Source organism: Lactuca sativa, chromosome 7, assembly GCF_002870075.4.
Source record: "Lactuca sativa cultivar Salinas chromosome 7, Lsat_Salinas_v11, whole genome shotgun sequence".
In the NCBI taxonomy this organism is placed as follows: domain Eukaryota; kingdom Viridiplantae; phylum Streptophyta; class Magnoliopsida; order Asterales; family Asteraceae; genus Lactuca; species Lactuca sativa.
This window is the reverse complement of record NC_056629.2, coordinates 45,127,140-45,150,803: the sequence shown is the minus strand read 5'-3', so window position 1 is coordinate 45,150,803 and position 23,664 is coordinate 45,127,140. Positions and strand designations below refer to the sequence as shown.

At 35.5% G+C, this 23,664-nt stretch overlaps 1 protein-coding gene and 1 long non-coding RNA gene across 2 annotated transcripts; one reads left to right on the top strand and one right to left on the bottom strand.

Annotated features, from left to right (window-relative positions):
• Positions 1-5,499: 5,499 nt before the first annotated feature.
• Positions 5,500-6,653, bottom strand: LOC111890979 (horcolin-like). Its single transcript, XM_023887071.3, has 3 exons — positions 6,441-6,653; positions 6,108-6,314; positions 5,500-6,007 (listed from the first exon to the last, which is right to left on the bottom strand). Exons 1-3 carry the CDS (start codon positions 6,441-6,443, stop codon positions 5,933-5,935), a joined length of 285 nt encoding a protein of 94 aa, XP_023742839.1. The 5' UTR covers positions 6,444-6,653; the 3' UTR covers positions 5,500-5,932.
• Positions 6,654-6,825: 172 nt separating this feature from the next.
• LOC111891455 (uncharacterized) lies at positions 6,826-7,837 on the top strand. The gene is made up of 2 exons (XR_002850201.2): positions 6,826-7,471; positions 7,619-7,837. It is a non-coding gene; the product is annotated as an uncharacterized LOC111891455 (long non-coding RNA).
• Positions 7,838-23,664: the final 15,827 nt, after the last annotated feature.

The following is a 23,664-nucleotide window of genomic DNA, read 5'->3' as shown; positions in this document are numbered from 1 at the left end:
AGGGAACACTTTTTGAGCATTTCGTGGTGGTCAAACCGGAAACTGCTACAGATAAGGATTACATTTGTAGTTTCATTGCTTCAGCTGGTCCATTATATGGTATAACCGATGGAATCTTTAAGAGTAAGTTCGTGAATGGTTTATAGCCACAGATTAAAGCTAAAATTAGGTTTTTTCACCAGCAAACCATGTAATGGATATTCCATGTAAAATTGACAGGAAGCACGAAATATCCATTTAGAAGCTTCAAGGGTACATGGAAAAAAACTAGGGATATTGAGTAATTTAACCAATTTTTGGTGTATTTTTTTTAAAAATAGCATATTTAAATATTTTTTTTGCAAGATAATCTTTTTATCTGGAATGGGCCGTTCCGAAAACAATTTCGGACTTCATATTTTTTAGATTGGCCCATCAAGTATCCTCTGAATTGCCTGTTATGGAGTAATAGTACGTATTCCAAACTTCGATTTTCAAATTCATTTTCCAGATTATACTCTTATAAATTCCAAATCTCGACTTACAAACGCATTCCAACTTTTCGACATGCATTCCGATCTTCAACATGCTCTCTGACATTACGACACACTCTGAAACATATTCCAAACTCTAGCATATGATATGGAACACAATCACAATGAACCAACTGTTTTAGGAGTAAGTCCTATACTAATGTTATACCCTTATTAGTTTTGCTTTAAGATGTTTTTTTTTATTTAGAACTTCTTTCGGAATGCGAAGAACAACTCCAAAATGAGTTTTTTTTTTTTTTTTTTTTTTTTTTTTTTTTTTTTTTTTTTTTTTAGAACTTCCCCCGGAATGTGAAGAACAACTCCAGTTCACATTCCACAGTAACTATACATATTGACAGTGCATTAGGACCAGCCCAACACTAGTTTAGTTGTTTATATTATGTAATTATACATCGAAAATTACTACTTTAGAACAAAAAGTTGCATCCAGAATGCTGTGGTAATCTCCATAATGCGAGGAATTGGTCCAGAAGATGAAAAACATGCTAAAATGTCAAGAACACGATCCAGAATGATCGTCACTTTGCGTTTCGATGTTGGTTTATAACAAGTTTTCTATTTGTAACACATGGTTTTTGATGCATCCATTACACTGTCTTGTAAAACCAAACTCAATGCTATTCTTACGGCAGTCAAAAACAAATTGGCGTGTAAGACTATGTTCCAGAATTCATCATGTTTTGGGAGGTGGTTAGATATTTCTAAGATAGATGAGGATCCTCTACTTCTACATTACGTGTTCTGCCACAAAGTTATTACGGACCCCGAAGCGAAGTAAATGAAATGTTTTTTGAGATTCGTGGTTCCGAGCTGTCTTACGGGAAGAAATAATTTTGTTTTGTCACCGGTTTCCACTTTGGTGACTATTTTCCTGCCTTTGTTTCCGGCAGCAATATGTTTCCTATGGTCGTGAGGAATGTTTATATGAAATTAGAAGATGTTATGAATTTGTTTAAACTTTCGCTTAATGACTTATCAAATGAGGATGCGGTCCATGTATGAGAAAATAGTCAAAATAAAGATGTGCGAATACCGGTTCTTTTGGAATGCACCTCTTGTGTTCGAATAGGTGTTAATGTTAATATGGAATCAACGAGCATTAGTAGATATATTACTCAAAAGAATCAACACAATACCCACAATCGATTGGAGTTGTAAAAAATTTTGTCCACATTGTTACAAACTACTGGGTACCCTTGAAAAGACCTCGGACGTACCATAAATCCCACAATCTTACCTTGTGTGACCCCAATCGAGAATTCAACCTCCGGGTTTGTTCCGTATGGCTCATATGTTTTGATGTTGGTCTTGATAGACGACAACGTAATCACAGTGAACTTTTTAATTGTTCTAACACAGCCACTAATCCCGATAAGGAAGTCATCGTCAGAAAAGGTGATCTGAAAACAAAATATAAATATTATGACTGTTGTATTATTAATTAAGAACCTAACTTCCATAGGTGTATAAGTGACATATTAGTTTAAATCTTACTAGATAAGGTCTGCCACCGGTGTCATCAGGATTCCTATTAGAAGTAGAGTCGCTCTAGATTCCATCGGCTTCACTTACAAGGACCAGTCTGGCTTCGATACTTTTAAAAATTTCAGTGGCGTTGGTGGCAGACCTTATCCAGTAAGCTTTTGAATTCATTTATCACGTATACACGTATGGAAGATAGGTTCTATTTAATAATATGACAGTCGTGATATTTATATTTCGGTTTCAGATCACGTTCTCTATGATGAGTTCCTCATTGGGATTATTGGACTTGTTGGAACATTTAACGAGCTCATAGTGATTATGTCATTGTTTATGCAGACCAACATCAATGTTGGAAATTAGTCCCACAACTTTAAGCACAAGCAATACCCACAATCTGTTGTTAATACATGAGACTATACGATGAAGAAATAATGAATTTTATGACTCAAAAGTCTGCATCTCTATTCAGATAACAGAAGGCTTTTATAGCCTAAAAACCTAACCGAACTAAACAAAAACTAAGCCCAAGTTTCCTTTTATCAAGCTCCACACCTAATGTTCTAAAACCCCAAAATACTCGATCCACATGACCCTTTCAACCCATGACTTAGTACCATTTATATAATTCACTAAATAAAACAAATACCAAACCAAAACTTAAATTCCCCGTCAAGATTGAATCTAACATTCACCCCCTTTAATATTGACGATCTCAACTACTTTGGTACTGCCACCGGTCTCTTTTGCTCCCTTTGGTCTTTTGCAGCTCCTCGGTCTTCGGTCTAGGTGCCACCTGGGTTTCGCTGTACACGAAGAAGAAAATAAAAGAATACAAGTAGGAACACCGGTCGGGGCTAAATGCTTCTGCCTTGTATATTAAAGATTGAAACTGATACATCATAAATGAAAAGCCAACTCTATTTATAATCTTATCGTGGCTAAGAAATAGGTCTTGTGCCACTCTAATTTGCCTAGAAAAACTGAACTCCACTATCTCCATAAAACCTGACCAGTTGACCACTTCTACCCAACGTGGGCTCATAACACTCTGTCAAAATTTTTACCCAACTGCTTATTATTAAAAACAAAAAAGATGCATAAATAATCCAATTGACCCATGAGCCTTAAACCGAACCATGATCCACTGACACGGATAAATAAACGATGAACCCAACATTGTGTTGATTTGTTTAGTTTACACAATAATCTTTTGTTAGGGACAAATATCCTTTTTCTCTTTTTGAAGTATCTGAGCACTCCCATTTATCCTTTCATACTTGGAACCATATAATGAAAAATCATCATACAGGTCTGCTGTATATGTCCCTCAATGGAACATCAAGGTGAGTTTAAGTCATCAAAACTCTTTCTTAATTAGCTTAACTTACGAATCTGTAATATATATTCTCAAAAAAAAAAATTTGTTCTCTAGACAGCAGATTTTAAAGAGAAGGATAAAACTCTGAATGCATATACGAAAATGATGAGAATGGGAAAAATAATTTAAATTTTTTGAATAAAAAAGTAGTACTACCATGGCTCCTGGAAACACGATAATTAGAAGAATTCGGGAAAATATAGGAGACTGTCAGTGTCAGATGAAGATTTGCAAGAAATTAAAGAGGGTCAAGACCTATGTTATAAGTGTGATGAAAGGTTCTTTCCAGGATATCATTGTAAAAGGAAGGAATTAAATGTTTTAGTATTTCAAAATCAGGAAGAAGATGATAAAGAAGAGATGTTATCCATGGAAGAAAAAGAGACCAAAACAGAAGGTAGAGCTCGGATAATGGGCATTGGTAAAAGGATGAAGTGCTTCAACATTTTGGATAGATATCATTTGATAGGTGCGTTTAGAGGTGGGTATTGTTGCTTACACTCTTGGTAGCTATAAAGGAAATAAGTAGAAATAGCATGTATGTGATAAAAGATTGGTGAGGGGGAATTTGATAGTTTTCCTAGTTGGGTAAGTTTAGGTTAGCCTAAATGGAAGTTTAGGTTGATTCAAACAACTATCATTGGCCTCTTAAAATCCCAAATGGTGGGTAATAGGGAGGACCGTCTGGATCCAATTTTAAAGGGTCCAAAAATGTCAGACTTGATTTCATCTTTTTTGGTGGATGTTCAGACAAATTAGTTGGAGTTTGTAACCTTCCAATGAGTTAGGATCCATGTTATCCGCCCGATGTTCCTATTTAAGTCAACTTAATTAAGGACGAGGGTTGAAGAAGAAAACATTGAGGATTTAGTTTGGGGAATCAATTTCAAACCCAGATATGGGTTTCAAAACGATTGATTTATTTTATTAACCTTAACATCGATTCAACTTGCAAAGCCTGATTAAACACACCAATTTGCAAATATCAAAATTGATGGATTTGACGGTTTATGTATGTGATAAACATATAGGTTAAGAAGAAGATGACTGTTCTTGGTGTTTTTGGTATTCCCGGTTAATATTGATCACGAAGACAGACGGATATATAAAAAGACCAAAATACCCTCATGTGCATGACACAAGAGGGACATATGTAGCGGTCGTGCCATATATGTTGATTTTTCTTCATATGCAGGGGCGGAGGCAATAGGGGGACTAGCAGGTGCGCTGCCCCCCCCCCTAACGCTCCCTTATTTTTGCTTATATTAGCTGTAATGTACACTATTACTTTCTTAATAATAAAGCCCATTTAATTGTTTAAGCCCCAAAGAAATCCATCATAAGCCCACCATTCTACAGACTAATGCCCTAACTATATATGGTGCAATTACAATTTACCTACACAGTAAGAAACACAATTGCATACCTGCGGCAATTACAAATCATTTTATCGACTCTCTTTTATCCATTTCAATTACATATTTAAATGTTTTTCAATTTGTGATTAATATTTTTGTTGAGCAATATAATTTGCATTTAATAATAATATTTGGATTAGATTTTTAATTCTTATAATCATAGGGTACACCATGAGCAATCATTTTTTTCAAAAGAAAAAAGATGTTTATGAACTACAATCGCATCTTGTGAGTGATAATATTAGTATAGATGTTCATAATATATGTCCATAACCTTAAAAAAAGTAATATGAAAAAGCGGATTAATGTTGAATATGAAAAAAATGATATTTCAAATTTATTAGCGGTAAACTTAGATTCTTTGATTCTTGATCCTATAGATAGAAAAAAGGGAATTGTGTTAACTATTTTTAATTTTTAATATATATATATATATATATATATATATATATATATATATATATATATATATATATATATATATATATAAAAGCCCCTTACCCAAAATTTCTGGCTCCGCCCCTGTTCATATGGTTACACTTACATGTATGAAAGGATAATTAAATTGGAATCCTCAAACACTTGAAAAAAACATATGTCCCTAGCAAAAGATTATTGTACATAATATAAACTAAAAGATCAACACATGAAAAACTAAATTTATAGTGGAAATATAGATTAGCAATGAAGAAAACATGAAATATCCATTTAGTAGCTTCAAGGGTACGTAGATGAAAAAACCAAATGCACAACAAGGGTGCTTATCGTAATTGTAACTTCTTACGTATCCGACCTTATTTTTAGTCTCACATCGAAGAAACTAGATACGCTCTTAAAACATATAAAATTCATATGAATACCACATTCAGAAGACGAAACGATACCCCCATGCATTTAACAATATTTCTTTCCATCAAACACAACATGCATGCATGCATGCTACCATATCTATCATATTTTCGGCTGAAGAATGACACCCAAAGAGTCTACGTAAGTCCCACACCTTCCATAGAATCCCAAAAACTTACCTTCTGTGACCCGAATCGAGAAATCAACCCCCGGGTATGTGCCGTATGGCCCATAAGTGACGATGTTGGTCTGGATAGACAATGACGTAATCACAGTGAAATCGTTAAGTGATCCGACACGTCCACTAACCCGATGACTAACTCATCGTCAGCGAAGGCCTCGGTCTGAAATCCGAAATATAAATATCATGACTACTATACTATTAAATAATTAGAAGCTAACTTCGATACGTGTGTACATATGCCAGATGTATTCAAAGCTTACCACATAAGGTGTGCCACCGGTGCCACCGAATGATCGAGAACTGTGGGTGCCTTCCTGATCCTTGTAAGTGAAGGAGATGGAATCTAGAACAGCTCCACATCTTACAGAGATCTCGGTAAGCCTAGCACCATCAGGTAATATGAATTCCCAGGATTGAGATCCACCTTTACCTCCCCAAGGTGCAACTGATATGGCATTGCTGGCTGACTGCGCATATGTGGATGCAAAAATAAAAATACATATTACTAAAAGAGTTGAAAGAAACCATGTAAACCTAATATTGCAAATGTAGATAACAGACTCTCTGAATATATATATGGTAAAAGCGTGTACCATTTTGCTCTGAGTGTGTTTCAGATAAGCTGGACAGGCAATGTTCACTGAAGTTGTATAGTCATCGACATACCTTTTTGCAAGTATATCATATTTCACGAGATCCACGCGTTCCAATTGCTCAAGGTTAGAGATGCTTGTTAAAAGAAAATAACCGATGATACAAAATATTTTCAAAATAAATTAACAATTTGAATAAAAAAATTTATATGATGCATGTGTGAGAAATCTGTTCACGTGATTGCAAATTTAACGATATAGCGTCATCTTATCTTATCTGATATTTCCTCTTGCAATTACAAGCAGACATCTGTCAAATAATAATTAGCACACTAGTACATAATAGGTTTTTTAGTGCGATTCTTTTTTTTGAGGCGGTTGTTTGAGGAAACCGCCTCATCAAATCCATGCAGCATTAAAAAACACGAAAACGGCATTAAAAGTGCAATAAAAAATTCCTCCAATAAATTTATTAATGCGGTTCATCAAAAAGAAGTATTAAAAAAGATTTTTTGATGCTATTTGTTATAAACGTACTATTAAATTATGATTTTTTGGTGCGTTTTTTTCTAACCGCTTCATTAAATTACGATTTTTTGGTGCCATATTCCAAAACCGCTTAACATACATATACACACTACACTTATATAAATACACAATACACATATATGTTTACTTGTTAAATAATTCTTATTTTTGCAGCATGCATTGGTTGCTTTTTGTCCTATGTCCTGAAAGCAAATGTGGTTATATTTTTGATTCTTTATGTGAAAAGAAGCAAGAAAAGAAAAAGGACGTTTACCACTTTCCTTCTTTCATTGATAATGTTTTCCCGGGACGAGTTAATAAGTGGGAAACAGTAAAGATATGTTTTATATTAATTTTTATCAATGTATTTCAAATGGTTTGAAATAGTTATTGTGAATTAAATACAGTGCTACAAACAAAAAGATGGATGAGAATGTGGATTTATAGTAATAAAACATATGAAAGAGTTTGTTGAGACTATTCAACATGATTTTGAAAATAAAGTAAGTATTTTGTATAGATTTAAAATATCAATATTTTATGTGTGTGTGTGTGTATATATATATATATATATATATATATATATATATATATATATATATATATACACACACACACACACACACACACTGTTTGTTTGTTTGTTGCAGTTATGGAAAAATAAGAGTTTTGTTACGCCCGTTAAACTTGAAGATATGGTCTCAGAAATAATACCTCGTTTAATTAAGATGGTGAATGATAGTCGGAAAAGAACTTTCTAAGAATTATAATGTTTTGTGTTTTGTTATAACTAAAATGTAAATTAGAAATTATTGGTTTTTTGTATAATGAAGTTTTAATAAGACGGTTTCTTATTTTTTTTGGCTCTATTATTTAATAGAGCGGTTTCTAATTTGCTAGTGCGATTATTTAATAGGGCGGTTGTTTATTTTTTGGTGTTAATATTTAATAGAACGGTTCCTTATTTGTTGGTGCGATTACTTAATATGGCGGTTTTTGATTTTTTAGTGCTAATATTTAATAGAGCAGTTGTTGATTTTTTAATGCGATTTGTTATTTTAATTTTGATATTTTATAAGGTGGTTTCTAGTGTTTTTTAATGCGGTTTGTAAACCGCATCATCAAATAGTACTATTTTTTAGTGCCATATTTTTTGGTGCGGTCAGAAAACCGCATCAACAAACTATATTAACCACATCATCAAATCTCTTTTGTACTAGTGTAACTAACATACATATTTGGGAAACAAGTGTCCAAACTTCTGTATCTTTGCTATCTTTGCTTCCTCTCCACACTTTTTTATCCTTGCTATCTTTTCCATCGTCTGGCTAGGCGTTGGCCTTTAATATATTGCCGGTTCAGAAAAAAAGAAAAAAACTTTGTACACTTAAATAACATCGTTTGATTTCTGCTTTCCCGATTTGACTAAAATATCTGTGGTTAAGGAATAACGATGACTGGATAACCAAGGATTGGTAGTTAGAACATTATGGATACAAAACCTCAATGAAACCGAGATCTTGGAAGTCATGTATAGGGTCTGTTGCATGCTTCAGTGCAGAGAAACAAAGGGTCTGTTGCATGCTTAACTATAAGAAAACTGCGAATTGGTGACTAAAACGACATGGCCATTGTTCGTTTTTTCGAAGGTAAAACGTTTATAGTCTGCAACAGATCGAATAGGTGGACTAAGGTGCTGTTTGTTTTTTTAAAGCAAAAATTCATAAAGTCTGCGGACCACCTCTGCAACCCTCTACAGTAGAAGAGGTGGACCAAATGATTGCAGACTGTAATAAGAAGCGTGTTTGTTTTTTTAACATCTAGATGCTGCTGCAGATATTAAAAAATAAAATAAACTGATTTTATAATATGAAAATAGTTTTTTAATACCGAAAATTTAATAATGTATGACATTTGGGCAAAAATTTATGATATTTCAACAAAAAATAATGATATCTTAATAAAAAATAAAGATATTTTAGCATAAAATAATAATATCTCATCAACAAATTATTATTATTCAATATTAAAAGAAAAAAAACAAAATTTTCAACAAGAATAAACAAAAAAAACAAAAAAAATGTGAAATAAGATTTAAGCAATATATAATCAATATTTTATCAAGAAAAAAAGAAGAAGAAGTTGTTGGAAAAGGTACGAAGAGGGAAAACAAGCGTTGCGCCAAGAAGAACACGCACATAGATTTTTTTAATCCAAAGACTTCTGAAAAACAAAAAACTGTGATATGAAAAGTGTTGCACATATGTTGCGTCGTGCAACTATAATAGGTCTGAAGAGGTTTTTTTCCAAAAAACAAACAGCACCTAAATGTCTACAAACTGTAATAAGAACTTTGTATATAATTTAACGTCTACAAAAAAACTATTGAACATTACAAGAAATAACGTCATTACCGACAATGCTATTAGCAACGACTCAAGCTTGAGTCGCCGCTAAAGGTCCATGTTGCCGCTAATAGCGTCGTCGATATCACTACAAGAGATGTGTGCATTAGTAGCGACATGTAATTGACACGTTACATGCTGCCACTAATACCTCCTTACAAATATTCCCCCTCGTCTTCGTTCTTTCCTGTATCGTCTTCCTCTTTCTATCACAATCCTCCCAACGATTCTGCCTGCCGATTCTGACCAGCGACCGTCGCTTGCTGCACACACTTGCCGCCGACCAAACCTTGATTACCGGCGACAAATCCTTCGTTACCGGCGTCCAATGACCAAGAGGGCAACACAGCTACATTTCGGAAAAATCGAGCAATCTAAGGTCGAATTCTTTCCCTAATTTCTATTCTTCTCCTGTTAGTTTTAGCATTGGAACTTATATCATTGATTTATATGTTTGCTAAGATTTTGTTTTGTTAGTGATTTTGAGGGCGACGAAGACCTTCTGTTTGATAGTTTATGTATTTTGAGTAATTATACATGTTTTCTGAGATTTATGCAACCTATTGTATAATTGATTTGTGTTTATGCTCACTGTGGTGTATTGTCATGAAAATGGAATTAGACATGGTTTGTTTGATTTTCTATTTAGATGTATACATTTGTATGAAATTGAAATTGGATGTCTAAAATGGTAGGTGTTATAAGGTATGATTGTATTAAATTGGATGTATTGCTTAATTGTTTGAAATTGGAAGTATTATATGCTTAATTATATGAAATTGGAATATGAAAGTTGTATTATATGTTTAAAATGAAATGAAAATTGGAATTGAATGTATTGTATACATGTATGATTATGTGATATTTAGGTTTAATAGTTTTGTGTATATAAGATGAAGTGATAAACTTCTTAATTGATAAGTTATAGTTTTTGTATTTAGATGTTATTGTTTGTAATGTAAAGTGCTTCATTGATAAGTTAAAGTGTTTGATAAGTTGAAGTATTTTTATTTACATGTATGATCGTATTAGATGTTTATTGTGTTTTTTATTTTATTTTATTGTTAATTTGGTTTCAAAGTGCTTAATTTTGTTAGTGACTTAATATTAGTCAATAGAACTTTAGTTTAATTAGGTTATTAATAGCAACGTATTTTTGGAATTTTAAATTAATTATAAAATAAAGTTAATGTTAACAATAAAGTAAATTAAAATTAATTATAAAAACATATTAAATAAATTTAAAAAATTATACTAACAAAAAAAAACATTTTAAATTAATTAGAAAATCAAATTAAGTTAATTTTAAAATCAAATTAAATTAATTAGAAAATCAAATGTTTTTTTTACACTGATGAAGAAGATACCGATGAAGAAGACAATGAAATATATGATGGAGATTCTGACTAAAAAAATCAAATGTTTTTTTTATTTTTGTTTTTTATTTTTTTTATTTTTTATAATAGAAACTTTATTTGAAGTGTACATTTTATTCATATTATTTGTCTAACTTTTATTCATGTTTGTCTAATTTTTATTCATATTGTGTTTCAATATTGTAAATCTTGTAACTTATAGGTTACACATGATGCTTAGTTGGCTGATACTCTTTACCATGATGACCAATGTTATGGGCCTCGGACACGGAGGTGATGGAGCAAGAGATCCACCACCTCTGGCAGGATTTGGTCGCGGTCAGCATGAACAAGATGGTAAGTCTTATAATGATATATTTATTAGCTACTTTTTTAATTTATTACAAATTATCGTGACTAATATTTTTAGTTGTATTTTTTCAGCTGAGCTTTCAAAGAAAAGAAGGGATTTTTCTAAAACATATCGAGCTAGGAAACTTGATACGAGCAAACAAGGGAAAGCCCGTAGATTTTGATTTTGACAGCAATATCACAGATTCCCTTGTCGGGAAACGTGCTAATTGGTTTTGACATGAGATTAAGAGGTATATGTGGATGAGCATACCTTTCATCGTATCTGGTTGGGACATTGTTTCCCCTGCATTAAGAAATGAAACTGTCATGCATCTAAAGGTAAGTTTGTTAATATTTTAGGTATAGTTGTGATTGGTATTTAATTAACTAATTTTTTTGTATTTCTAGAATAAGTTTGATTTAGATAAGGTTAACTTGGATCCCGAGCGTGCTCAGTTGTTGCGGAGCATTAATGTGAGTCTTGCAAAAATTTAAAATGGGCAGAAAAGTGAAGCCCATACTTATTTTACAGACATCAGGGGGCCTGCAGATATCTCAATGACATTAAACAACCCCATCCCCCGATGGTATGTCACGTGAAAATTGGGTAAAGGCAGTCGAACATTTTCAATCGCCTAATTTTTTAAGGTGTTCTGCTTCAAACAAAGAAGTTTGTGCAAAACAACAAGTTGTAAACAGAGGAGGGTCGACCTCTTATAGCAATGCCTGTGTCAAAGAACTAAGTTATGATATATTTAACTGTTCATTTAAAGTATAATTAATCTAATTTTTAATGTTAAATAGGGTATCACTCAAGTCGAAGCATTTCGTAACGCTAATACAAATTGCCAAGGGGTATTTAGTAGTCCTGATATCGAGCAACAATACGTAAGTGGTTAATTTGTATTTTCATATAAGTGTTTATATCGTTAAGGGGTATTTAATAATCTAATTTTTATGTTGTTTCTCATTTTTTGAAAATACGGTTGACTTTAGTCTAAGAGATCAATCAACAAACTCAATCTTCTTCTGAAGCAAGCAGTCTAACACCAAGTGTAATAAAAAATTATTTTGAAAAAATATTGGGTGTTCGACACGGACATATCAGAGGCATTGGGCGTAAACTTCCTACGGTTGTGTCTATGTACAATCAGGAACAACCGATGACACAACAACCACCACAATCACAGGTAATTGTTAGTTTAAGTTGAAAAGTATAATGTTATAATGATATATTGGTAATTGTTTGTTTAGTATATAGTACAATGTTATAATGGAAAGTAAAATGCTATAATGATATGTTGGTTATGGTTTGATATGCTGATATTTTGTATTTCGGTAATTTTTGGAAAGTATAATGCTATAATGGAAAATTGAAAAAAAGTACAATGTTATAATGATTATAGAATGTTGTGTATCATGTAGTTTGGTAATATTTTGGAAAGTATAATGGTATAATGGAAAAATGAAAAAAGTACAATCTTATAATATATATGCAATATTCTGTATCATGTAGTTTGGTTATAGTTTGATATTTTGGTATTTTGTAGATTGGTAATTTTTTGGAAAGTATAATGCTATAATATATATATATATATATATATATATATATATATATATATATATATATATATATATATATATATATATATTGTGCATGATGTATGTTTAAATGTATTTGAAAAGTAGAATGCTATAATGCTATGTTGGTTATTGTTTGATATTTGGTATTTTTTATTTTGGTAATTTTTGGAAAGTACAATGCTATTATGATATGTTGGTAATATATTTCGCTTTCTTTTTATTTGGAAATGCTACAAACAATACTAAAGGACCCGACCTGTTCTGCGGCACTGAAAGACTAGTTTCACTCATTGCCGCCATGAAAGGATAGTGAAGGAAATGGTGGGAGTGATGAAGACGAGTAGCTACTTTGTTATGATTTTATGAAATTTTTTGTTTGAGTTAATATTTTGGATATATCGTACGTTATCTGGATGAATATTTTGATCGTTTGTGTATGGACTAATATTTCAGCAAAATTAAGTTTTGTAGCAGTTTGTATGTATGTTATAGTAGTTTTTATGATTTTAATGTCACATTTAAAAAAAACGTAAAATGTTTTAGCGGCGACGCCCGACGACACGCACTTATTAGTGGCGACAGCGTAATAGCGGCGACACATAATATTAGCGGTGACAGGTAACATTTGCGATGACAAATGGAGTAACAGCGGCGACCTGTATGCTTCCACCGATTCCTATTTCGAAGGTTGCTTAAATCGATGTAGGTTCTCCCACTGATCTCCCTGAAGAGTCTCTGATTTCTCCTTCATCTGAATTTTTCATTACCGAATCTAGCCAACATATCATTTCTAGCATGAGCGTACATCCTCAAGAAAAAGGCAAGCTGATTGCAACAGATTCGGACAGCCTAGTGAAGACGTTGACAAAGTCTGAAGGCTGGTCTCAAGAATAGATCGATCAAGATTTGCAAGAAAGCATTCGGATTCAAGCGCTAAAAGACAATCCAAATCCTAAGTTGGGCATTAATCCTATTTTAATAGAAGGAGTTATTCACAACAAAAACTTCGTACCCTTCATGTATTATGATCTTTCAACATAGGATGATGACCAGCTTGATCTGCCAATCTCTCCTCATGAATATTTCTACATTAAGTATGCTACTCTACATCCGAATGGTGATCCTCAAATAATCATTAGAACAGAGCGTGAGAGATTAAGAACCTTTTACTCCATCAACGTACGACCCCAAAAGGAAGTGTGGTCTCGGAAGAGGATTACCAAGATCATCGGATATGGTAACAAGGTTCAGAGCAAGCTTGATCTCAATTGTATGTTGTATAAATACTATATTCCTCGGAACAAAGAATCAACCATCACCATTACGGATGCATAATTTCCTTAGATCAACCCAAATGACATTCTGACTATAGTTGCTTACTTACGAGATCGCCAATCAAATGACACGAGCATTGGAGTATACAATTCTGCAATAAATTTATCGAAGGACTATAATGTTGAGTTATGGAGGTTCGACATTAAATTTCCTCACCTATTCGGAACCGAGAATTTTTTAGCGAAAATCACTAAAGAACTCCCTAAAGCACAGATCTTGACAGAAGGAAGGAGGGGTCTGAAGGGAGTCTGGTAAGGTGTCGCGAGTAGCAATAATAACGAAGACGAGATCTTCGTAGTTCGTCGATCGATAGGGACATAAGATAAAATGCGAGGTGAGTAGTTTAGAAGAAGGTCCGATAAGCAGTAAGTCATCACAGGTGGTGTGTATGGAAGTGGACCTCAATGGGAAGAAGGGAATATGCATTGATAATGCATAAACACATCAGTAACTTGATGTTATAAAACGTATTGTTGTGTACGATTTGATGAGTAAATAGTACAGGCATACAAGTCAAAGTTTATCTGTTCCTTTTATCCCAAGGGGTAAAAGCGATATCTTGGACCCCTCGATGATTTTGTGATGACTTATATGTCGGGCTCGGTCAGGACTGAGTTGATGTGTTCAGTTAAGTTCTTTATACAAATTAGAAATCGAGAAACAAACTGTTGGACAATGAGAATGATTCCATTCCATGTCTCTGACCACATGATATCTTGCAGAACAGAGGATTATATAATCCCTTATCTTAAGGACTTGTTACTGACTAGGTTAGAGTTCGAAAGCGGATTTTCAAAACTACGATTGCTAGTCAAATCTTCAATTCATACTTGCAATTATAGTTATTAAACTTATCTAAGAGGGAGACTGTTGGATTAGGTTTCTAAGCCCATAATTATAATTGGTGTGTACTTGATTTGACATTAGCATGGTCCTTTGGGGTTGCCTTCACCTTAACAACTTGACAGGATGAATTTTGGAGAGAGAGGTTGAATTTATTATTTGGAATAATAAATTGACTTATTAATGTATTATGAAAATAATATATTAATTAGAAATCAAATTTAATTAGTATTTTGTCACACCCCCAAACCAAGGATGACGGAAACATCTGGGGGTGGAGGACTTCATGTAGTATCACAACAACGAGTATAATAGTGCTCAAAGTAAATACAACCATCATAAATATAATTTTAAAAGTTACACCAATGTATATGTTTACATGATTCAAATCAATTACATTATGATGACAAAATGAATTGTTTGACGATTTATCGTCCCATCCTCAAAACGCTGTTGATTTCCTATTTCACTGAATTCCTGAGAATACAAGTAGTTTTGAAAAAGTGTCAACAATTAAGTTGGTGAGTTCATAAGCTTTTTAGATAAAGATTTTGGAAACCGTTCTTTGTAATGTGTTATGTGTTACCAAGAAAAATCCAATATTTTCCTTATAAAAGTTATGTGGTCCAAAATCCCAAGACCAAGAATAAACAAGTATTTTCCATACTTACTGATATAAACGTGGTTTTAAATCGTCATAAAACCCTTTTAGATTTGAGGAAAACCCCGTAATGAATGACGTGTAGTCTTAAAAACCAAGACCGAAAGTGTATAGTAATATCCGTACTTATTGATATAAAAAGTGATTTTAAATCAACATAAAACCCCTTCTGATTTATAAAAATTTCCGTAAACTTTATGTGTTGTTAACTCCCTATGTGAGTCGCTATAACCATACTATGACTGAATGAACCTGCCACGATGTTTCTCAGGTGTCGAAAACTGATATGACACTTGTCACCGGTAGACCTGCAGGTCCTACTATAGCTAGCAGCAAGGTGTGGGGTGTCAAACCCAATATAGATCTATACACAACTATCACGTTCTCCGTACAAATGACTCTGGTTATAACTACCAGGAATTTGGATCCCGTACTCGAACGTACGGGGAGAGAATGTCTCACAACCTAAGTTAACAAGTTTACGTGTAGTGTGCGTGAGTGCAGAACCTTTTTCTGTGGGAATAAGACTTTCCGAAATGTGTTTGTTGTGTTAATGGAAACATAAACCATACCTATTATAGTTTATCAAAAATTTTATATGTAATAGTTATAACTTTGTTTACTATGGTTAACTACTGTATTTGTGAAGGTAAAAACTCTTTTGTTTACCGATATGTATAAATACCTTTTACTAAAGTGAAATAACATGCAATATAACAACTAATTAATTACCATACTTATGAAGGTAAAAATCCATTTGTTTTTTGATTTATGTCTATATACTAAGACAAAATGTCATTTATTTGCAATAACATATATTCACATAAAGATATACACCTTGCTCAACATGTTACAAGGTGAAATTAAATTGATAGCATTTTTCTATTGTTAACATTTTCTTCTACTGTTCTTAGAAAATTTATGGAAATTCATAACAGGTCCAAATCAGAATTCGTAAATTCTGGGAGTTTGCAAAACGTGTCTAGCTTGTTCACCAATTTTCTCATGATTTTTAGTGGTCTACAACATGAGTGAAAAAGTCCATAATCACAGACTAGTCCGAATTTGCTCTTGAAATGATAGACATTTTTGTAAAAATCGCCATAAATTGTAGAAAAAATGTATAGAGGTGTGAAAGTAGTCATTTTAAGGGTAAGAACTGGAACTACTTGCACCTAAAACAGTTTTGAAAACTAAAATGTTTAAGTTTCCCAAAACAGTCCGTGAATGGAGTTGAACTTTTCTGATGAAGGCTGTTAAATGAGTTTAGTTGTGTTCTTGGTGTTTTAACTTGTATTCCCTCCCTTAAAACTTAAGAAAAACATGAAAATATAGGGGTATGAACTCACATTGAGTGGTTTCAGTAGAGGAGTATTGGAGATGAGAAGTGTTCAACTCAAGAATACTTGAAGATGCCTAGAAGTTTTTCAAGAATCTAACACCAAAGTGATGGAATTTGTGTAAACAATCTATGATATGAGTAAAGGGAAGTGTAATAATCAGAAGGAGGGTGATGATACTTACCAAAATGAAGGAGAAAAGCTAGAAAATGCCTTGGAAATCTCGAATTTGTGTGAAAGGATTTGGATGAAAAGTGGTGTTTGATTTGTGGTGGAAATGAGTGAAGTGAGTGAAATGAAGAGAGAGGGAGAGAGTCTTTCAGCTCTTTGGACGTGGGAGAGGCTGTAAATTGAGTGGGAAGGTACAAAGAAGTGACAAGGTATGGTGGGGAGGTGTGTGGGTTAGTCATGGAGTGGGTGTGGTGGTTGCTTGTGTCATGAATCAAAGATAAGTAAACACTCCACCACAAGATCTCATTTAATAGATTTTATTCTTAAATATGAATTTCCCTAAAAATATGTTGAATTTATGAATTTATGGAGTATTATATGTTAAAATATGATTTTTGGAGAAAATCCCACGTTAAAATAATTAAAAACGGGCTTAAAATGCTAAAAATATTGAAAACCGGGTAGGAACTGCTGAAATCCGAAGTTCTAGGCCGTAGGTGCTAACGTTCGGTCATCAGCAGCCTTGGAATCCGGAGGGAGGTCTTGGTCGCGGAGGCGGATCCGAAGGAAAAAGGGGCTGCGGTCCGAGGTGATGCTCGCTGCGGGGCTTGCTGGCTGCGGCTAGCTGGCTGCGGCGTGCTTGCTGCGGCTAGGCAAGAGGACCTCGGAGTCGGTCCTTGGGGCTTCAGCTCAAGAAGGGTTGGGTTCTTATAGAGGGACTTCGGTCCAAGAGGCTAATTTTCCAAGGAACCTTCCCGTTTCAAGTGGTTTTTCACCCAGTCAAGTGTCGGGATGCCCCAAATGATTAAAATAAATTCAAAAGAGGTTTTGAGAGAGATTTCACATCCATGGAGAGATTTAGGAGAGATTTCACATATGGAGAGAGATTTGACATACTTGGAGAGATTTCACATACGGAGAGAGATTTAGGAGAGATTTGACATACTTGGAGAGATTTCACATACAGAGAGAGATTTGGGAGAGATTCCACATTCTTGGAGAGATTTGACATACTTGGAGTGATTTCACATACGGAGAGAGATTTGGGAGAGATTCCACATTCTTGGAGAGATTTAGGAGAGATTTGACATACTTGGAGAGATTTCACATATGGAGAGAGATTTAGGAGAGATTCCATATTCTTGGAGAGATTTCTCATACAAAGTGAGATTTGGGAGAGGTTCCATCTTCTTGGAGAGATTGAGTGAAAGAGGTTGAGAGAGACTTCTTTTGGGACCCTTTTGAGTGTTTGGCTCAGTAATTCAAGGTTCGTAAACCTCGTTAAGTCTTGTTATGATTGTCATATGCCCCTGGGGGTTAAGGTATAATGTTTTATCGAGTAGTTTCATCACTTGACTGGAATTTGATGGTTGTCACATCATCCCCCCGTTAGAGGGAATTTCGTCCTGAAATTAGCACTTTGACCGGGACTTCAAGAATTTGGAGAAAAGATGGGGAAAACTTCTCGTAGTTCAAGAAATTGGCATGGCGGGGACCAATCCGCCTGATGTTAAATGGCGACCTTGGAATTTCTTATTGTAACTTGAGCTAAGTCAATTTAAAGGAGTTATTGTTTTGAAATGATAGTGTATTCTATGTGTGCCTTTATGCTCTTCGCTACAAAGTGGAGAATCTCGTTCATTTCGATTTCACCAAGGGGTAAGTGGGCACTCCCACACTTTACCGAAGTTAATCACCCTAGCTATTAACATGTCGCCCAAAGTTTGAACAATCCCTTTTGTTCTGCTTGTTGGTTTGCTGTTGGTAGGCCATACTCAAATCTAACCTAGTCCCTGTAAGGGTTGCCAGGGTCGTGAAAAGAATATACTATCTCTGTTAGAGATAACAGATATTAATAGACCCTGTGGTCTCATAATCTCTTTGATGTATGTTCTAGTCGATTCCTCCATCTTGTCGGTTTCTTTGATTAGTAGGGAGTGTGAGGATATGGCTAGTCTGTCGACGGTTACCCAAATGGTATCGACTCCATTTATTGTCTTGGGTAGTTTGGTTATGAAGCCCACGGCTAGCCGCTCCTACTTCCTTTCAGGCATCACTGGTTGTTGTAGGAGACACGAAAGCTTCCTTTATTTTATCTTGACATTGGCACAAGTCCGATACTTGCCCACATGTGTAGCAATGTCTTCTTTCCTATTCGTCCACTGATGTTACTTTTTGAGGTCCAGACACATCTTGTCTGAGCCTGGATGAAGGGGAGTAGCGAGTTTTCATGTGCTTCATTCGTGACATTATTTTTGAATCCATCAACCTCGGTGTCCAGATCCGGTTCATGGGATAACATGCCCCGCCGTTCGTGCCTTCTGGGTTCTTATGATTGGTGAAGATTGTATGCTTTGTGTCGTAGAGATGGTGCCTCTAGACTTCTAGGGCGAACACTACCGCTCCTAGTTCGAGGTCATGCGTTACCTAGCCGACCTCGTATGTCTTTAGCTGTCTTAAGTCATAAGTAATAACTTCTCCTCGGAGCGTTGCATAGGGCCTGCCGTAGTGTTCCTCGATTGCTTAGCTCGATAGGAAGCATGTGGGTTTGGGTTATTTGACTAGACTTATTCGGATGGTAGGACGTTCACTCGTCCTCCTGGGTAACCTTGACCCGAAGTTCATGGCAGGACTCATACCTGGTCCATTTATCATTAACTTGCGCATGTAGGTCGTATGTACTTAAGGTTGGCAAGACAGTTTGATGATTGACTCTGCCCCAAGGCCACAACCAGACAAGGAACAGGAAATAGGGCGGAAGCATACATCCAATTTCCATAGAATCTTAATTATACATTATCCTCGCGTATACATGTAGTAGTAGTAGACTAACCGTATCTGTCACAAGTTTTTATGCTTGAACCTTGTCTGTTGTGTACGTGACATTCCCAAAGGGTCTCCTGGAAATACTTGTGATAAGGTTTCGGAAGGTATAACACTCCTCTGGTGAGTTTTTTGGGGTTTCCCAGCGAGAGATGACCCGGAGGTCCGTGTTGAATTCATGTTTATGAGAGACGAAGGTTCCGATATTCGGTGGGTTAGGTGAAGGGTCCTTTCATAGCCTTTAAATCGGGAAGATGAGGACTATATCAATCGAAATTGAATGGTGACAACCGTATCTTTTTAGATAAAACATGTGTTAAGTTGTATTCATAAGAAGTGCTCATTAGAGTGATAGAGTATCTTGTGTTTCTTTTCAGTGTGTTCCGTTTTGCTCGATGTTATTATTACTGTAGATGATTCATACCACAATGTTTAGCACTGGTAGTGGTGTGCTCTGATAGTTAGCAATGATACTTGATATCATGATCCTTAACAGGTCACTCTATGATCGAGCGGTATATGCATGTCGTATGAAATTTGATATTGGTGAAATCGTCGAGTGGGTGGCTCCACTCAAATCCCACTACTAGACATGGAACAAGAGTCAGGATGGAATTATTTGATTTAAGTCTTTAGTATTTTGAGTAGAATTTACCCCGATGTATGCACAAAATCATCACATCTCACATGTAATGATCCTAAGGTCATATATGAATGTTTTTGGTTTGATTTGAACGAGAGAGTATTTTAACTACTTTTAGAAAGACGGTAATTTTAGTAATCATACCAAATTTATTACAAGCATATGGTACTTAAACGTTTTTGTCATTGGAAACATTACAAAAGTCCTAATAGGTTTCCTTGCTGCTCCTGCTGGTGTGTTCATCACACTCCTCCTGCTCCTCCGTCATTCTTCTCAGTTGGACACTCTCTCTTGAAGTTTCCCGTTTCACCGCATAGGTAGCATACTGGACTTACACTAGTATTGGTGGTTGAAGCGATGTGCTGAGTTGGGGCCTTACAGAAACGGACGGTATGCCCTTTCCTGTTGCAGTTGTTACAGTGTAAAATCCGGCAAGCTCCTGTGTGATGGTAGTTACACTTGTTACACTTTGGAAGTGCTCCCATATATTGCCCGTCTGATGATTGAGCGATAGATGTTGTGGCTGATGTCGAGGCATGTGCTGTGGCTGCTGTCGTAATTGTAAGGGTGGCCATGGGTTGTTGTCTTTTAGCGGATCTTTGAGATTGGTTGCGCTCCTTTTTGTTCCAAAACTTTCGCTTCTTATTCGTAGGTTTGTGGCCTGAGGTATTTTCGTTGGTAGACACCCGCTGGTGTTCTTGGTTGTTATTGTGGTTAGTATTTCCAACACCATCTCCATGTCTGCTGGTGTGGTTAGCATTGAGTTGCGCCATGACGGCTGCCACGGCTGCCGTGACTGCAGCTTGAAAAGTAGCAGAGTCTATCTGCAAGGTTGGCGCCTTGCTAGTTGGTTGGTTGCCTCTTGGTGAAGACATAGCTCTGTTTCACGATGAAAACGAATTCGTGAGTAGGGATAATTATATCAGGTGCATTCTTACGATTCATATTCACATATATAAATTTTGCACATTGTTGTACTATTCTTAGTGTTTCTGCTAACGTTCCTGAGACGGAGTTATGGTAGTGGGTAGAAGTAGGATTCATACGGGCGTTTTAAGATTTACTCATCTTGGGATCATGTTTGTTCAAACACACTTGGCTGTGAAGTTTTGATGGGATCTGGTGCATTAGTGCTGGAAAGATCGCACCTTATAGGTCTACGAAGAAGGCACCTCTCAACCAAGGTGTTTAAAGGTGAGATGGAAATGAGTTTTTAGAATGGCTATACGTCGTGAGTTTTCTAACTAAGTTTACCTTAGTTCATTTTGGAACGTAATTCGGTTGTTTATGGTGTTCTGAAAACAATTCATAACGAGAGCCTATATATGGTAAACTCATGTATTTTAGTAGTTATGTATCCAAGTGAAACCTTGTAACTTGATCCAAGCTAGGTCCTTATTACGACCAATTGATGTATGCTTAGTTATATAATTAAGACTAAATAAACCTTCGATTATGTTAGGTATGTCCTAAGCCCATCTTGTTAATATGACTCTAGTAAATATGGTTTCAACGAAAATTTTGACCTCGATGCATGTCTACCTCACATCCGTGCATGGAAAAGTTTTGATAGTAACTAGATCTCTCGATTAGTATGACCGATTAAATCGCAGTGTCGTGCTTACGCCTAGAATAGAGTAGCACCAACGCATACTCATGAACCTAATTTACAAGGTCTTGTGAGTGGTATGAACTCTACTCACGACGATCTGTCCCTTGCGATGCCTGAGGCAAAGTCGATGCACCTTGCAACTCTGTCAATCGATGCTTGGCTGCAATCCTCCTCTCTTTGAATGTCGTGTGTCTATCCTGTTACTCTCTTGCCTTTGCCCGAGTAGCGATAAGGTCCTAAATAGAGAGTTGGTCTCTGAAATAGTAGTCGCTTTCCGAGTCTCGGGTACGTGAGACAGTGGGGTCCGTAGTAGTGCACAGTTTTCGAACTCGGTTTACAGTCTCCCTGTTTTAATCCCTGATGTTCGCGATCTGTCGGGTCTTCGCCGGGAGGGCTCTGTCAGTCGGTCCCCCGTGGCTGAGGTCATAGCACCCTCGTTGGTCTCCACATGGTGATTGTTGTCATTGCTGTCGACTTCAACCCTCAATCATGGTTGCCCAACGGGGCACAGGTTTGATGTAGTCGAAACGGTTCACGGGAACCCTGGCTATGTATGGAGGGTTGATTACCTCCGGTTCCGGTTCCGCTTCTGATTCTTCTCATAACCATCCACCATTTCTCTGGTTAGGATAGTAGGGGTCGTCTAGTAAGTAGGATCTTGCTTTGTTATACGTGCGAGAATAGGAGTAAGGAGATAATTATTGGACGAACTATCTAGATAATTATTAGATGATCTTTATCAGTTATGTCAACACTTGTGTAGTGTATACTAGTTATATGAAATCAAGGCAGGATAGTCCTTCGAATAGGTGATTCTAACTCCAAATCCACAATCCAACGAGAACAGGAAGTAAAACAACGGTCACGGATTCTGAGTCTATAACGCCTAAATTTCATATAACCTTAGCGTATCCACCTAACAACTATTGACCTACTTGATAGAGACCTTTTTAGTTCTCATGTAAGTACTTATAGTAACACAAAATACTCCCATAGTATTTTAAACTCATGTTCTGTTCTAATGTTCTCATTGTGGTAGTGTTGGTAAGTTTTTAGACTTGTCGTCATATCACAACCATTCTTGGGCATGTGCTAATCACTCCTCGGACCAGCATAGTTGATCAGGCTATGCCACTCCCAAGACTGACCATACATCCCCGATCTTACCTGTGATATTCAACAATCATTACTTTTTTTTTTGTTCTAGAATGATGTTGACGTTAGTATGTATGCATGCATGTATACTTTAAACAGGAAACTATTTATTTCTAAAAGTATAGTTATTTGGAAAATGTTAAATCGGAGACTTTAGTCCCAATGCATTTATAGTTTGTATATCTTATGTGGTTCGATATACTTAGTTCACTATAAACAATGCTCTGATACCAATCTTTCACACCCCCAAACCAAGGATGACGGAAACGTCCGGGGGTGGAGGACTTCATGTAGTATCACAACAACGAGTATAATAGTGCTCAAAGTAAATACAACCATCATAAATATAATTGAAAAGGTTACACCAAAGTATATGTTTACATGATTCAAATCAATTACATTGTGATGACAAAAT

Excerpts from the sequence above, each read along its gene's own strand:
- LOC111890979 (XM_023887071.3), bottom strand. Across the intron at positions 6,008-6,107 it reads CCGGTGGCACACCTTATGTG|ACCGAGGCCTTCGCTGACGA; the intron begins GTAAGCTTTGAA and ends TTCGGATTTCAG.